At 29.4% G+C, this 17,782-nt stretch overlaps 1 protein-coding gene and 1 long non-coding RNA gene across 2 annotated transcripts in view; both read left to right on the top strand.

Moving 5' to 3' along the window:
* Positions 1–17,782, top strand: part of LOC117906682 (disease resistance protein RPV1-like) — an 80,607-nt gene that overhangs the window by 49,898 nt on the left and 12,927 nt on the right. The window contains exons 3-4 of the mRNA XM_034819824.1: positions 7,123–7,592; positions 8,816–9,169. Of these exons, the coding sequence (XP_034675715.1) occupies positions 7,123–7,592; positions 8,816–9,167 (822 nt within the window). The 3' untranslated portion in view covers positions 9,168–9,169. The remainder of the gene's footprint in view (positions 1–7,122; positions 7,593–8,815; positions 9,170–17,782) is intronic.
* On the top strand, positions 8,176–8,524 carry LOC117906687. Its single transcript, XR_004649874.1, has 2 exons — positions 8,176–8,322; positions 8,392–8,524. It is a non-coding gene; the product is annotated as an uncharacterized LOC117906687 (long non-coding RNA).

The raw sequence follows: 17,782 nt of genomic DNA, 5'->3' as shown, positions 1-17,782 counted from the left end.
GGATAATTGTAAAAACCTTGAAGGCCTCCCGAACAGCATTTGTAATTTGAGATTTCTTGTAGTTCTAAGTCTTGAAGGCTGCTCAAAACTTGACAGATTGCTGGAGGACCTGGAGAGAATGCCATGTCTAGAGTTTCTTTCCTTAAATTCTCTCAGTTGTCAATTGCCTTTTTTGTCAGGTTTATCTCTCTTAAGGAAACTATATTTAGATCAATGCAATCTAACACCAGGAGTAATAAAGAGTGATAATTGCTTGAACGCATTGAAAGAATTAAGTCTAAGAAACTGCAATCTAAATGGAGGAGTCTTCCATTGCATTTTCCATCTATCCTCACTGGAAGTATTAAATCTAAGTCGGTGCAATCCAGAGGAAGGAGGAACCCTCAGTGACATACTTGTGGGTATCAGTCAATAAGGGTGTGCCTTATGTCCCTGGGCACTAAGTTGGTTCTACTCTCATTTCAAAAAGGAAGAGTAAGTGAAACTCTTGGTGGGAGATTTTGAAACGTGAGCTTTACCTTAATTGAGATTCTAAGAGCGAATTTGAAGTTACAATTTGAGTTCTCTGAATCTGCATGAAGATGTTGCTACAAGTGAAAACATCTTCTTATTTTGGTTCTCTGAATCTATATGAAGAAGTTACTTTGCAAATAGAATTTTTGTTTTCTAGTTTTTGGAGATCACTTCAATGAGATAATGAAGGTGATTATGTTGTAATGTAATTAGTGGAGGAGAAAAGAACTCGTGGTTATTGAAGAGAGTTGAAGGAGGCTATGGTGAGAGATTGGTGGTGAGCACATGATGAGCCATATTGAAGCATATCAAAAAGAGGTGTGGATTGAAGAAATAATCACTCTGAGGATTCCTTAAGGGGATTGGTGATTGATCTAGGAGGACTTGTAGGCAAAACTGGATTTATATTCATAGTGGATTTGCAACAACAAAGGCACCCATTGTTATTTATTTATTTTTTTCCTTTCTCCACTTAGAGATTTTTTGTGTTATATCTTGTGCAATATTTGTGTGCTTGTTTGCTGAGATTTCATTAGAGACATTTTAGTCTGTGACCTTGTGCTAATCACTCAATCACATTCATGTGCTTATTTGATCATCTAAAAGAGATCTCAAGTTTATAGCATACTCTCTTAAAAACTCATAAATTGTATCAAAACATGTTTGCTCATGTTCTCAATATGGAAAAACTATATTCTCTTAAGATGGAAATTCTCCGAGAAGGAACCTGTATAGGTAGACCTCCATAGTTCAAAGGAGATAATTATGCTCATTCCAAGGTAAAACCGATATACTTCCTTAAAATGAAGTCTAACAGAGATTGGAGTTCTGTTCAATTTGGTTGATATCCTGATATGGTACGAAATAGAGATAGGATATATATCCACTAGGGTAGGAAAAACTATGTAAAGTTGGGATAGGTGAAGGAATGAATTTCCAATGATCACAACAAAAATATTTTTTGAATATATTATTGAAATCATGGACATTGTGAATGCTAACTTTCAATCTATGTAGGCCTATACCTGATTCCAAGGTTACCCGAAAACTGTTAGATCCCCTCTGATTGTTTTAGACCTAAGGTCATAACAATAGAGGAATGGAACACTGTTGATTCAATTAAGCTAGATGAGATAGTTGGCTCCCTTCAATTGGAGATGACCCCAAGTGTTCCTAAGAAGAAGAAACATCAATATTGCACTAAAAGAGATGAACATGCATCTGAATCAGAACAGGAATAAAAATTAAACAACCAATATTTGAAATTTATAGGCTTGATAAAGTTTCAAAAAGCTTCAAGAAACAAAGGATAACCTATTTGAGACCATAAAAAGGGAAAAGAAATGTGATAAAAAGATAAAAAGTACAAAAAAGATCTAGTTGATTCAAAGTTTCTACTATGTCAAGAAAGGTCACTTTCTTGAATGTCAAAAGGATAAGGGCATAGAAGTAATTTGGTATGATTTTGATGAAGAATGTACAAATTTCATTGCATTAATTTGCTAGAAACATGCATAAACATAATTATGATTTATTGTCACATGACATTGATGATATTTGTGTCTTTTAAGCACGATAAGCCTGGTGAAATTGTTGATATACTTGTTACCTTCTATATCACTTTGCAATGAAAAGAAAAATGTTAAATTTGAAACTGATCTTGAATCTGAAAATTTTGAAGGTTCATCTCATGATACAACATATTTGGAAGAAAAGTTGTCATTTGAGATTGCCAAGGAAGCCTTGTATGATCAAAGCCTTAAGATGAAAATTGTGAAAGTTGGATGAGAATAAAAGAAGTATGAGAGAAGACTTCCTTGCTTGAAAAAAATCTCTTACCTTGAAAATGAGCATGGTTCCTTGTTAAAAAATTTGAATGTCTTACAATCTGATTATGAGCCACGTAAATCATAATTGACTAAATTGAAAGAAATCTGATCTAGCTCCATTCCTTTGTCCATAAAAGAAGTTGAATCTAAGCCAAAGTTATTCTTCAATACTTAACCAAACTGAATGCTCAGGTAAAATGAAAAGTAAATTAAAGAAAATATTGCAAGATCATCATAAAGCTTGTTAGACTAAGAAAATCCAACAATAAAACACTAAACTTAGTGCAAAGTTTTAGATCCTCAAAGGTTAAGGGTTTGTTTAGGAATTTTTTTGAAAATAATATTTAAAAAACTGTTATTGAAAAAAGTTTTCAAAAATAGTTGGTCTAATGTTTTCTAGAATAAAAGTCTATTTAGAAACTTAGAACGTTTTTAATATATTTTTTGTATTTCCAAATATTTCTTAAAAATAACTTTTATTTTTTAGTTCTTTATTTTTCATCATTCTTTATATATTTACCATTATTTTTTTAAAACAACCCTACAAAATAAATGAAAACAATTGAAAGCAATTAAAATATGTTATTAGGAGAAACCTTATTTTCATAACAAGTTCTCAAAAAACTATAATATGTCAAAAAGTTGCCAAACATGGTTTTAGTCTAGAAAATAGGTTTCTATTATTAAGAATTGAAAAATTAATTTTAAAAACAATTCTTAAATAGGCTTTAAATTGTCCGTTGGAAAGAAAATCCAGGTTAAGAAGGAGAACCAAAAAGCCTTAGTTGACCATAGGGTCTAAGAGCTAGAGAAAAACACGTTTTGGATTTTGAGAGTGGCTACTGTAGTTGTATGACAGAGAACTTGGATCTTTCTCGACTTTTGAACTCATAAAAAGAGTTTGGTTGTATTTGGGAATGGTAAAAGCAACAATGAACTGAGAGTCTTTCTCCACGTTTGACCCTATAAACGGAAGTTTGGTTGTATTTAGGGATGGTTGCATTACATATAACCAACTTGAAAGTGAAAGGTACCATAGAAGGTCCGAATTTACCTATACTCAAGGAGTTACTATATATTGAGGGATTGAAAGCAAACTTAATCAATGCAAGTTAAATTTGTGATTGTATATGCTTTGTTCATTTTACTCCAAATCAGTGTCTATTCAAGGATGTGTGTTGGTAAGAAATCGAAATTTTGGTAATTTTTGTTATGCCTTTGTGCACCTCTCTACTTCTTCCTTATCATCTAGTGCACATAGTTGTAAAATGTCAAATTTACATCCAAAGACATGTAGCATTGTATGATAGCGCATTTAAACTCTAATGATTTGTCTAAGATTATAATTAAAGAACTAGTTAAAGCAATTCCCATTTAGGAAAACCTAAAAATGCTAATATTTGTCTTATCTAAGAAAATGAATTCACATGAGTGAGAGAGAAAAATGATTTTCTCTTCTTCTAGGATCTTAGATATGTTACATATGGATTTAATGGGTCCTATGAGAATGCAATTCCTAGGAAGAAAGAAGTAATCCTAAGATTCAAAGTGTAATGCTTTCAAATGATGAATAAAAATGCATTTTCAATAAGAAAAATAAGAAATAATAGAGGAAAGGAGTTTGTAATTTTGAAGATATAAATGAAATTTATAAAAATCTAATAACAATATATAAATTTTGAAGCATACATGCCATTTTAAAATTTTGTGATAAAAACTTTATTTATTAATTTAAAAATTGTAATGAATACACAAAATCATAATATAAAAAAATTTACAAAAAAAAAAAGAAGAAAAAAAATGGTTTCTCATTCTTGACATTGATAATTTTTTTTTTCTCATTTGCATAGCTATTACAATTTTTTGACGATTCATTGACTAAGAATTTTGATTTGCCTTATATTTTATTTCAAATAACTAGTACATTTTCCTAAAAATTTTATTCTTTATAATTTTTAAATCACATTTTTTTAATTATAATTTTTTTTAAAAGAATGATGTAAATAAGTGTTGATAACTTTATAAAGTTTGTTTTGAAATCTTTATTTATTTTTTGTTAAGTTTTTATTTATTTTGATAAGAGTATAAAAAATATATATAATAGTTTAAGATGAGTATAAGGATAGAAATAATGTTAAATTCAATTAAAAGTTATTATACCTCCTTAAACATCAATTAATTCATGGAAGAGATGACAAAAGTCTCGTCAAAATGTGGTGATGAATTGAAGGATCATAAGTTTAAATAATGAGAATTATAGTTTAATATAATAATTATTAGGAAGTTAAAATGCCCTCACATACTTTTCTATTCATAAAAAAAAATGAATTAAACTTTTCTTTGGCAAATTCTGAAATTTCTAGTGTGAATTTCCACTGGGATTTGAGGGAATGATTTAGTTCATTAGACGCTCCACCTTGAAACTTGCATGGAAAAAAGCCAATAAGTGTGTGCTACATGTCTCTCGCCTCATGGGATTAAGAGAAACATGAGGAGAAATTTTTCTATGAGTTTTTGAAACTTGAGCGAACTTTGTCTTTAAGATTCTGAGAGTTAAGTTGAAGCTACAATTCTAAGATCTCTGAATCTGTGTGGAGAAGAAGCTACTGCAAGTGAAGAAGAGATCTGCCTATTCCACTCACTTTCGGTTTCAGTTTCCCCTCACTTCCAGTTTCCACACTTAGGTGGTGTTTATTTTTTTTACTTAATTCTAAATAGAACCTTAATGCTTAATAGTGTTAAATATTAGGTTGTTTGTTTTTATAGTATTTTATTTCTATTAAGTATTAAAAAATAAAAATAAAACCAAGATGTTATTTTTTCTATTTTGAAAAAGCTACATATTTTGACTTTTTCTATTTAGTAAAAAGTTTATAATAAGTCATGAAAAAATAGAAAAACAAACAACCTAAATTCTAAAACTAAATTGCTTTCAGCAAAAAGCCAAAAAAACAAACTTAAATCTTTTCACTTACTTTCATGTTGATTGATTATCCATCATCTAAAAGGGATATTAAGTAGATTCAGGAGCATAGATCAAAGAAAGTTAAAACTGGGAATCAATTTATCGAAAACCGATAACAAACTCTCTCATAAAAACTCACATAATGGCAGACCCACTGGACTTACATTGACCTTTTGTGCAGGATTTGAAACACGAGAGCAATTCACATGGAGTATTTCTCGCTGATTCTCACTACATTGGTCATGGAATCTGTATTGTTGTTCCGGGAAGCAGTGAAATTCCCAAGTGGATAAGGAATCAGAGAGAGGGATTAGACATCACAATGAAGCTTCCTCAGAATTGTTATGAAAATAATGACATATTGGGATTTGCTATATGCCTTGTTTATGCTCCACTCGATGAATGTGACGACATACCAGAAAATGATTTGGCACATACATCGGAGAATGAATCTGGTGACGAAGCCCTAAATGAATATGACGATTTACTTGAAGCTGAATCTTCAATCTCCACTGAGTTACAATGATGGAGGTGACATACATACCAGATTCAATCTCCACTGAATCTGGTGACGAAGCCCTAAATGAATGGATTTTTTCTCCTGTATGGGCGACGTCTCAGTTTTCGCACTACTTGTAAATGCTACCATGATGGAGGTGTATCAGAACAAATGTGGGTGATATTCTATCCCAAGGCTGCTGTTCTGGAGAGCTGTCACACCAATCCATTCATGTTTCTTGTGGCTCTATTTAAGGGCTCTCGCAATCATTTTAAGGTGCTCAAGTGTGGGCTCCAACCTATATACTCCCAAGATCCAATAGTACAGACTGAGGATGTGGATGCTAGCTGCTTGGAATGTCGGAGGAACGTGGAACACCGAAAGCTTTGTTTAAAGGGTCAGACAATCAGCCTACTACCCATTGAGTGTGCCTCTGAATTTGATACTTTATGTTTGCGAGAGTGCAAAGACCTTGAGAGTCTGCCAACAAGCATTTGGGAGTTCAAATCCCTAACATCTCTCTTTTGCTCTGACTGTTCACAATTACGGTACTTTCCAGAAATCTTGGAGAATATGGAAAACTTAAGGCAGCTTCACTTGAACAGAACGGCTATAAAAGAGCTACCATCATCAATCGAACATTTGAATAGGCTTGAAGTTTTGAATCTGGGTGGCTGCAAAAACCTTGTGACTCTTCCAGAAAGCATTTGTAATTTACACTTTATTCTAGATCTCGATGTCAGTTACTGTTCAAAACTCCACAAATTGCCACAAAACCTGTGGAGGCTGCAAAGCTTGAAGCATCTCCGTGCTTGTGGCTTAAATTCAACATGTTGCCAATTGCTTTCTTTGTCGGGTTTATGCTCCTTAAAGAATTTAATTCTACCTGGGTCAAAGCTAATGCAGGGAGTAGTCCTGAGTGATATTTGCTGCTTGTACTCGTTGGAAGTGTTGGTTCTATCTTTCTGCAGTATAGATGAAGGAGGAATCCCCACTGAAATTTGCCACCTATCATCTCTGCGACAATTACTTCTAACCGGGAATCTTTTTAGGAGCATACCTGCTGGGGTCAATCAACTTTCTATGCTGAGACTCCTTGACTTGGGTCACTGTCAAGAGCTTCGACAAATTCGAACGCTTCCATCCAGTTTGCGTGTCTTAGATGTACATGAGTGCACACGGCTGGAAACTTCTTCAGGTCTACTCTGGTCTTCTCTATTCAACTGCTTCAAATAAGTGATTCAGGTATGATATTCATAGAACAAAACTTTTTTGTGGAGACATGGGGATTTACGTGTTAATTAAATTTTCTGCAGGATTTTGAATGCAGGATTTATCCTAAAGAAAAACGTTTTGCCCGAGTAAATCTTATTATTTCAGGAAGTTGTGGAATTCCAAAATGGATAAGCCATCACAAAAAGGGAGCTAAAGTAGTTGCAAAGCTTCCTCAAAATTGGTATAAAAATAATGACTTGTTGGGTTTTGTTTTGTACTGTGTCTATGATCCACTTGATAATGAATCTGAGGAGACACTGGAGAATGATGCAACTTACTTCAAGTATGGTTTGACTTTGCGTGGTCATGAAATTCAGTTTGTGGATGAACTCCATTTTTATCGCTCGAGTTACTGTTATGATGTTGTACCAAAAATGTGGATGATTTATTATCCTAAGGTGGGGATTGAGAAGAAGTACCACTCAAATAAATGGAGGCAGTTGACGGCTTCATTTTGTGGCTACATGAATGGTAAAGCAGTGAAAGTAGAAGAGTGTGGGATCCATCTTATATATGCCCATGATCATGAACAGAACCATGATACCCACCATTTGCCGGGAATGTCAAGAGGATATGCAATCCCAACGGAAGCTTTGTTTAAAGGGAAATGCCATCAATGAACTTCCCACTATTGAGTGTCCCTTGGAACTTGATAGCTTATGTTTGCGAGAATGCAAAAACCTTGAGCATCTTCCCAGTAGCATATGTGAGTTGAATCCCTTACAACTCTCTTCTGCTCAGGCTGTTCACGATTAAGGAGCTTTCCCGAAATCCTTGAGGATGTGGAAAATTTAAGAGAGCATCGTTTAGATGGAACTGCTATAGAAGAACTACTAGCATCAATTCAATATTTAAGAGGGCTTCAATATTTGAATCTTGCAGATTGCACCAACCTTGTGAGTCTTCCAGAAAGCATTTGTAATTTGAGTTCTCTCAAAACTCTAGATGTCAGTTTCTGTACAAAACTTGAGAAATTTCCCGAGAACCTGAGGAGTTTGCAATGTTTAGAGGGTTTGCACGCTTCAGGTCTAAATCTAAGCATGGACTGTTTTAGTAGCATTCAACTTTCTAAACTGCGAGTCCTTATGTTGTGTCACTGCCAGGGGCTTCTACAAGTTCCAGAGCTTCCGCCAAGTTTACGAGTTCTAGATGTCCACAGTTCCACATGCTTGGAAACTTTATCAAGTCCATCAAGTCAACTTGGTTTTTCTCTGTTCAAATGCTTCAAATCAATGATTGAGGTATGATTTTCATAACATTCGGCCCTTTTTCCTTATGAACAGAGTATTAACACCTGTACTTCGGTGCAGGAATTTGAATGCGGCTCCTATTGGAACAAAGCAATCAGAGTTGTTATTTCTGGAAATAATGGAATTCCAGAGTGGATAAGCCAGCAAAAAAAAGGATCTCAAATAACAATAGAGCTTCCTATGGATTGGTACAGAAAAGATGACTTCTAAGGATTTGCTTTATACTCTGTTTTTATTCCTATGGCTTGTGATGGGTAGAATTGCGAACTCAATATCTGTGGTGATCAATCTGAATGCCGTCACGTGGATGATGTCATGTTTTATTGCTGCCCAATATGCCGTGAATCGAGTAAAATGTGGTGATTTATTATCCCAAGGTTGCTATTGACAACCAGTATTGGTCAAACGAATGGAGACGTTTGAAGGCTTCATTTCATAGCTTGGATGCACCAGTCGAAGTGAAAGAGTGTGGGTACCATCTTATATATACAGGTGATGTTATCAACAGAAACATCCCAGAAGATACCAGTACTGATGCTCAGAGAAGCTGTGACAACACAGAGGCCACCAAGCGCGACCATCAGACAATGATAGAGTACAATGATGAGCAGAGAAGTTGTGATACCAGATCAGCAGCAGAAGATACTAATTCTAATCCACAAACAAGCTATGACTGTACACAGTGCACTGAGCATAGCGATTCTCCAATGGATACAACGACACAGAATATTAACAGTAATGTTGTTGATGCCCATGATGACGAAGAGGACCATATGCACAACTGGTTGGAGCTTCTTTGCAAATTTGTTGGATGGATATGCTGCAGAAGATACTAAACATTTATCTCAAGCTTTTTGTGTGCTACTATCATTTCTCTTCTTTCTATTATATGGCTAAGTGATTTAAAGGGGCTGAAAATTCTTCCAATGATCTCATTTTTCTTCTTTTTCTTCTCTTTTTTTTTCCTAGTGAACCCCTGTTTTGAAAGTCCATAGCCCAAAATCCAAATCTGTTTTACTCAGAAACCATTTTTATTAAATAACTCAGTGCAGAAAATTACATCGTTGATTTTAGAGAGCATATGTAGTACGAGCTTGACTGCAGTATTAAACATTTTTTTTAAAATAAGTTAATGCAGGAAATTACACCTTAGCCGTTGACTTATATAGCTTTGGAAGGGCATGACAGTCCTTATTAATCAAGGCACGTCAAACATTTCATGTCAATTAATAAATGATAAAGTAAATTTCATTCTTTATAAATAAAAATGATAAAGTAAATTTCGATTCTTTATAAATAAAAATAATAATCATTTAAAATAATAACATGCTGGTTAGGAATCTCGATTCTTAATCATTCAAAAAGAATGTCTATAGATGATATTTTATAGATTCAACAAGAATGCATAAAGAAACATTCTTGTAAAGAAACCAAAACAACTAAAGAAAAATGTATGGTCAGATTAATTTATTTACATTTATTAAGCCATGATTAATCCGGAAGATAGTGGTTGTTTTCTTCTAATAATATTTTAATCATCCCTAATATCTCAATTATTATTTTTAAAAGGAGTCCATTCATTTATCGCCTAATTAAAAAATATAATTAGTATATAACAATTTCATTTGGTCATATATGTTGCTAAGAAATAGAAAATGACCGAGAATGTGCATGACCCAATATGGTCTGTTTCTAATAAATACAGCTAGTTTGTGATTTTGAACTACAAGTTAATCTTGAGATTTTGGTGCAACACATCCTACCCAGGATTTTTTATAAGAGTACGACAATTTTTAAAAATAATACCTAAATTACCGTGGTAAAAAAAATAATTCCAAATCTACGTAGATTTATATATCTGATAAGGATGATTTCTCACTTATAAATTTTTTCTCTTTCCTTGCTGGACAAAACTATGTAGATTTGGAATTATATTTTTTACCACGGTAATTTAGGCATTATTTTTAAAAACTGTCGTACTCTTACCAAAAATCCATCATAACCACATGGTCAATGCATGCACATCGAAGAATATATAAATAAAATGGGTGCCTTAGTAAACCAGTTTTACAGCTTGATCTCTACCTGTATGCAAACTCTTAAATTAACTTTTTTTTCTCATTAATATTATAAACTCTAACTATTTACTGTCAGTTGGCCATATTTTCTGAAACTTATTTTTAAAAATTATTTTTTATTTTTTAATTTAATTTTTTTAAAACAAGTTTCAAAAAACATGGTCAAATGAGTTTATATATTTTTTGTTTTTTTAAAAACGAGTAAAAACAACTCCTTGTTCTTTAAAAATTGTTCTCTATTTTACTGTCTTTAAACATTGTTTCCAAAGAACAACATTAAAATAGTGTTAAAAAATTTTTAAAATAATTTTTTATTTTTAAAAACAGAAAACTATTTTTAAATCACACAACTAAATAAGCTCTTAGTAATTAAATTAATATATCTTTTTGTTGTGCTTTGTGTTATGCTTAAGATTTATTAAGTTGTATTTTATATATGGTAATATCTTTGATAACCGTAATATAATTTACTAACCAATTTTAAGATATAACATATATATATATATATATATATATATATATATATATATATATATATATATATATATATATATATATATATATATATATATATATATATTAAAATAATTAATGAGATAACACCATTTAAAAATCAAATTCAACTTAAAGGGAAAAAGTTAAAAGAAATAAATTTTTTGAGTGTCAATTGTTCTTGTCTTTATTGGTGTTGGATTGTGAAACTTGAATCAATATTGTTGCGTTTTCCTTGGATGTTAGGGTCGAGCTGCTTGGTTAGCTTATGGGGGTTGATGGGTCAATGCCCTCTGGAGAAATTGTTTTTTTATGTGATTGACGAGTTTATAACAAATATAATTTATTAGAAGTTTTTGTTCTTATCTTCCGACCAATAAGATTAATCAATCTTGTTTTTTTTTTCTAAGAAGGTGCAATGATAAGCTCACATGAATAAGTTTCTAGTATTTTAATGCAAGCATTAGGTGAGCTTTTTTTTTTTTTTGTATTTTAATGCCAACAATAGGTGAGCAGAAGGAAATCAAATGTTGGTTGAAAAATTCAACTTAGTTTTTATTAAAAATTTAAATACATTACCATCTTTATTTAAATACTGTTAGCTCATATCTATGGTTGAAATTTATTCAATGCAAACTTACATCCATAAACATGTTTAAAATAAAGAAATTTGATGTGGTAATACGTCAACATAAATTTTATCTAGTGGGCTCTATTTGATGCATTAGTCACATGACAAGTGGGAAATTAATTTATGGTAACTTCCAATACATAGAAGCAAAATAATCATAAGTTTTGTTATAATAAGATGAGACCAGTTGCATGAATAGTTGCTATTCTTCTTTGATTCTTGCATGATAAATTTTGTTAATTCTTTAACAAAAATAGAAAAATAATTATGTTTACTCGATCAACATTGAAATTTATCTCTTTGATTCAATTTCATAAAAATGAACTTTCTTTCTATTATTAAGATGATTAATCTTGTTGACTTTCTAGGTGTTGCCCTTTCTCACAAGAAGTTGCTCATTCCTTTCAACATTAAAGTTATAATTAACTTTCATTGTAGCCTAATTTATATCTTAATACCATCCATATAAGCACTATATTTTATGATTCATTTGGATTATTTTTCAATGAAAGAGGTTCAACAAGTATATGAGCCAACAAGGATAAAATTAAACATTAGAGAATAACCCTACCGAACCATATGAGGTATTGTCATATTCAATGTTCTCACGCATTTCTCATTCCCACCATGACGTTATTCTTCTTTAATAAGATATTATTATCAATATATATTTCTATATGTTTTCTGTTTTTTGACCAAGGGATTGTTTAATAACACTCCTTTCAAAATCTTTTAACACACACACACACATATATATATATAACACAACCTATTTAGGATTTAAACTACTTTCTTGACATTTCAACATTACTATTTTCTCAAGGAAGTTTCATGTGTATGTGTACATCAACGCAAGGTACTTTTGTATGTTATACTTCCGAATTTTAGGGTGGTTGTTCCCTTCTATTCTTTTTAAAGGCTGGCACCCACCTTCCCACTCATTACCATTATGACCTAGTGCAAATGACTTTTATTATATCTCATAAAAGATGAACAACTCATTTTAAATAATTTTTTTTCATGCAAATAAATAATTAATTTAGAGCCATTTAAATGATCAACATTTTTTAATATGTATGCATATATATATATGCATGCATACATATATAAACATACACTAATTAAAAAGTAAAAAAAATAAAAAATTGAAATTAATTTTAGAAAATAGTGAAACAACTTTTAGATTTTATTAATTTTAAAATTAATTCCAATTTATATATAATTTTTCTCAATATAGGACATGTGAGAACAATTTCTTTCCATGTTTATTTTGATTAAATAAAATATTCATATAAAAAAAATAATCTATCTTTTATAATAATAGGAATGTCCTTATGAAGAGTATATCTTAATGAAAAATATGAAAAAATTATTTTATTATAATAATAGGAAATTTTTTACAAAAAAAAAATATATATATTTTAAATGAAAAATGTAAAAAGTTATTTGATAATATTGATTAAGAAATTTTTTATATATATAAAAAGTGTAGAACACTTGTAATTTCTCAATAAGAAATCAATTTTAATATCATTTATTATGATCTATTCATTTTTATATAAATATTGTTTACGCTAAGATCAAAATATTCATGTATATGCATCTATTATATGTAGTGGTAGAAACTTCACTTTTTAACTAATATGATCTCATAATCATTAAGGCTATGTTTGGTTTCCAAAAAAATTGAGGGAAAATATAAGGGAAAGAAAACAAAGAGAAAAAATAAAAGAAAAGAAAAATTGAAGGAAAATAAAAAATAAGGTTAAAGTCGATAAATTATTTTTATTTGTTATTTCAAACTCATTTTTATTTATTTTAACTCATCAACATAAAGATTAAATAATTTAAAAATACATAAGTTCTAAACTAATTTTAATTATATATATGTATATTTAGAAATTTTCATAAGACAATTAAACATGAAGAATTATTTTCCTTAATATCTTTTTTCTTTCCTTAATATTTTTTGAGAACCAAAGTTAAATAAAAATAATTGAAGGTGCGACTCATATACATCACAATGCAATATAATTTTAATGAGGTTTAATTCTAAAAGAAATATTGCCAAGTACAATATTCATGGATATGCGTCTATTAATAGTAATGTCCAATGCAAATGCAAAAAGACTTTAAAATTTTAACTAAGAATGGTTAATGGTATTTGACTATATAATTAATTAGAATTATGTGTTATTTAATTTTCTCATAAAAATTAATCATATTTAGTAATTATCATGATATGATTCTAGATTATTTATTTTTTTATGACCATTAAAAATGAAACTAAATATTGAATCTATACATGTTTACTTTAAAAGATTGATTTCAAACCCTACATTTTCTCTCTATGCAAAAGACTTTTGTAAAGAAGGGTGAATATTTATACCTAGGTTTCTAATGGGAAAATACCATTCTACTCCCTTTAATATCTTATTTCTATTTTTTTTCAATCCAATTAAATCTTAATTCTAAAGACTAATTGTTTAAATATAAATTCCCAATTAATTTATTTGGGTCATAATTTTTTTTTTAACTTTAACCCAAACTAAAAATTAAAATCCAATTATATTTAAATAGCCCAAAGTTTTTATTTTCTTAATTAATTAAGTTACAAAATTAAAATTCAATCATATATTTGTATAAATGTGTCGTCCAACTATATTATCCTTTTACATTTACAAAATTTAAGGTCTTTTCCCATTAAATTACTAATATACCAAATATAATTTATTAGAAGTTTTTGTTCTTATCTTTTTACCTACGAGAATCAATCTTGTTTTCTAAGAAGGTGCAAGGATAAGCTCACAAAAAAAAGTTCATAGTATTTTAATGCAAGCATTAGGCGAGCACAACAAGAATCAATCTTATTTTTTTTAAGAAGGTTCGAGGATAAGCTCCGAAGAAAAAGTTCCCAAGACAATGATTTTATATATATATATATATATATATATATATATATATATATATATATATATATATATATATATTAATGCATTTCAATGCCAACATTAGGTGAGTGGAAGGAAATCAAATGTTGGTTGAAAAATTCAACTCAATTTTTATTAAAAATTTAAATACATTATCATTTTTATTTAAATATTGTTAGTATACATTAATGCTTGAAATTTATTCAATGCAAACTTACATCCATAAACATGTTTAAAATAAAGAAATTTGATGTGGAAATACCTTGAGATAAATTTTATCTAGTGGGCTCTATTTGATGCCTAAGTCACATAACAAGTGGGAAATGAATTTATAGTAACTTCCAATACATGGAAGAAAAATAATCATAAGTTCTATTACAATAAGATGAGATCCATTGCATGGATAGTAGCTATTCTTCTTTGATTCTTACATGATTGATAAATTAAGTATTGCTAATTATTTAACAAAGAAACAAAAAAAAAAAAAAAAAAATTATGTTCACTTCAAAATTGAAGTTTGTCTCTTTGATTCACTTTGAGGATTCATAAGAATGAACTTTTTTTTCCATTATTAAGATAATTAATGTTATTGACTTTCTAGGTGTTGCCCTTTCTCATAAAAAGTTGCTTATTCCCTCCAACATTAAAGTTATAATTAACTTTCATTGTAGCCTAATTTATATCTTAATAGCATCCATATAAACACTATATTTTATGAGTCATTTGGATTATTTTCCTATCAAAGAGGTTCAACAAGTGTATGAACCAACAAGGATAAGGGATTAGAGAATTGTCTTACCTAAACCCTATGTGATATTGTCTTATTTAATGTTCCTAGGCATTTTCCATTTTTTACTAAGGCATTATTCTTTTTGACCAAGATAGTATTTGATGTATGTTCCTATACGTTTTCCTTTTTTGACCAAGGCATTGTTTAATGTTCCTACATGTTTAGATGTTTCACTTGAAAACTTTCTATTTCTATGATACATATTGTCCTTTAATGCAAGTTATCTAATGTAACAACTTGTTGAAGATTTAAACTACTTTGTTAACTTTTCAACATTGCCATTTTTTCAAGGAAGTTTAATGTTTCCTTCCCTATTAAAATTAAAGTTTTTTTTTTTACTTTTGTTAGGTACGTAACTTATATTACTCTTTTATACTTTCAAAAGTCATGTTGAATGAATGGAGACACAATAAAAGAAATGAAACAATTTAGAATAAGGACCATAATGTTCGTCAATGCAAGTTATCTAATTCAATATTACCATTTTCTCAAGGAAGTTTCATGTTTGCTTCCTCCAGTAAGATTAAAGTTTTTTTTTTACTTTTTATTAGGTACATAATTTCATTACTCTTTTCATACTTCCAAAAAAAATATATAAGATTGTCACACACACACCCACCCACGGCGATCTTAACCATGTTATCACACACACACGCCCACCTTGATCTTGACCATGTTATTTGTAGTTTTATCCTAACTATTACCTTGATCTTCACCATGTAATTGGATTTAAAATTACTTTCTCAAATTATTTAAAAAGACTTCAATGAATCAAGTGAGAAGATTAGAGGAGGTCTTCTCATTAGATTTAATATTGTATTAGTATTAAAAATTAATAAATGTTTAAAAACAAAGAAAATACCTTCTTTTTTTTTTCTTTTTTTTAAGAAATGATAATTTTACATAATCTTTTTTAGAATCTATTTACGTTATTTATTTCTAAAGAAATTTGTACCCTAAATTATAATCACTTTAAATAATATAGAGTACCAACTCATGACTTTGAATTCCCTTTCCTTTTTTATCATTTTTTATTATTATTTTTCTTTTTCTTGTTTCACCTATTAATATGTTTGCTTCCTTCCCAACCTTTCCTTGTGATAGATGTTACCATTTTATTTATATCTATAAGCAAAATTTCCTAGTGATAAAGATCATAAAATTTACCAAGTTGCAACATTCATGTGTAACAATGAATTACTAGATATTTTTTCTTATTTTTTACAAATCTAATTTAGAAATTATTCAAAATAAAATCTATATTTAGGACAATTCTCACCAATCCCAATCAAAGAAAAATATAAAATACAAAACAACTAAGGGAAGCATCTTGATAAATAATGCTTTCCTTGAAACCTAGCAGAATGAATTTTGATTGAATGAAACATTTTAACTTCATAATAAAACATTAATGTTACTCTTTAATATAATAAATAAAATAAAATTATTGAAAATGTTTTTCTTGCATTCTTGTATCTTTCATGTTTAGGATATTTAGGTCATGTTTAGCCAAGTTTTCAAAAGCACTTCTTAAAAAATAATTTTTAAGAACATTCTCAAATATTTCATTTGCAAAATTGTATTTGAAAAACATAAATATAAAACATAGTATTTTCATTTGCAAAGTTTTTGGAGTATTCTCCATCTTTTCATTTTTTTGCTCAAAAACCATACAAACAATATTTGAAAATATGTCAAAATCATGTTTTTAAAATAACATGTATCTAGAGCAAATTTTGAAGAAATTCTTCTTGGTCAAAATTTGTCTAATGTGCATTTTTTTTTTTTAAAAAAAAAAAGTTAGAACATGGTTTTCTACTATAAAAAATAGAAAATTATTTTTAAACATAATTACCTACCAAATCCTTATTTTCTTAATTTTCTTTGTAGAACTTTAATAAATAACTATGGAAGGATTTTATATTTTAAATTGATAATAAGAAAAGTATAGTTGCATGATTTCCTTAAAATCTAATGTTTCTAGAAAGATTCAAAGGATAATTTTTTATATAAATATATAAATGAATTTAATATGAATGAAATGGAAACTGACATTTGTTTTATCATAAGCTGACTCATTTTCAGTTTAATTTATTGGAAGATGGACATGTTGATAAAGTTGGTTTGGACTATTTTATTTTTCAAAATTTGTTTTTGGAATATGTGCCCATTTTGAGTTTTATTTATTGGAAGGTGGGTAGTTGAATTGGACTATACTCCTTTTCAAATCTTATTTTTGTCTTATGCACCATCATTAGTTTAATTTATAGGAAGATAGATGTGTGGATCGGATTGGACTATTCTATTTTCCATATTTTATTTTTTGCATATGCACCTAACTTTAGTTTAATATTTCCTATGGTATTGATATTTTATTTATATCTATACTCTAAATAATTTATGATAAAATTATATTAACATCAATAAAAATTTGTATCATGTGAAAGTATGTAAAAAATAATTATTGAGGTACAGTCTTGAGTCATGTGAACCAGAAAGAGGGACACAGCTAGGAATAAAAATAATCGAG

Source organism: Vitis riparia, chromosome 18 (genome assembly GCF_004353265.1).
Source record: "Vitis riparia cultivar Riparia Gloire de Montpellier isolate 1030 chromosome 18, EGFV_Vit.rip_1.0, whole genome shotgun sequence".
NCBI lineage: Eukaryota > Viridiplantae > Streptophyta > Magnoliopsida > Vitales > Vitaceae > Vitis > Vitis riparia.
This window is presented reverse-complemented; position numbering and strand designations above follow the sequence as displayed.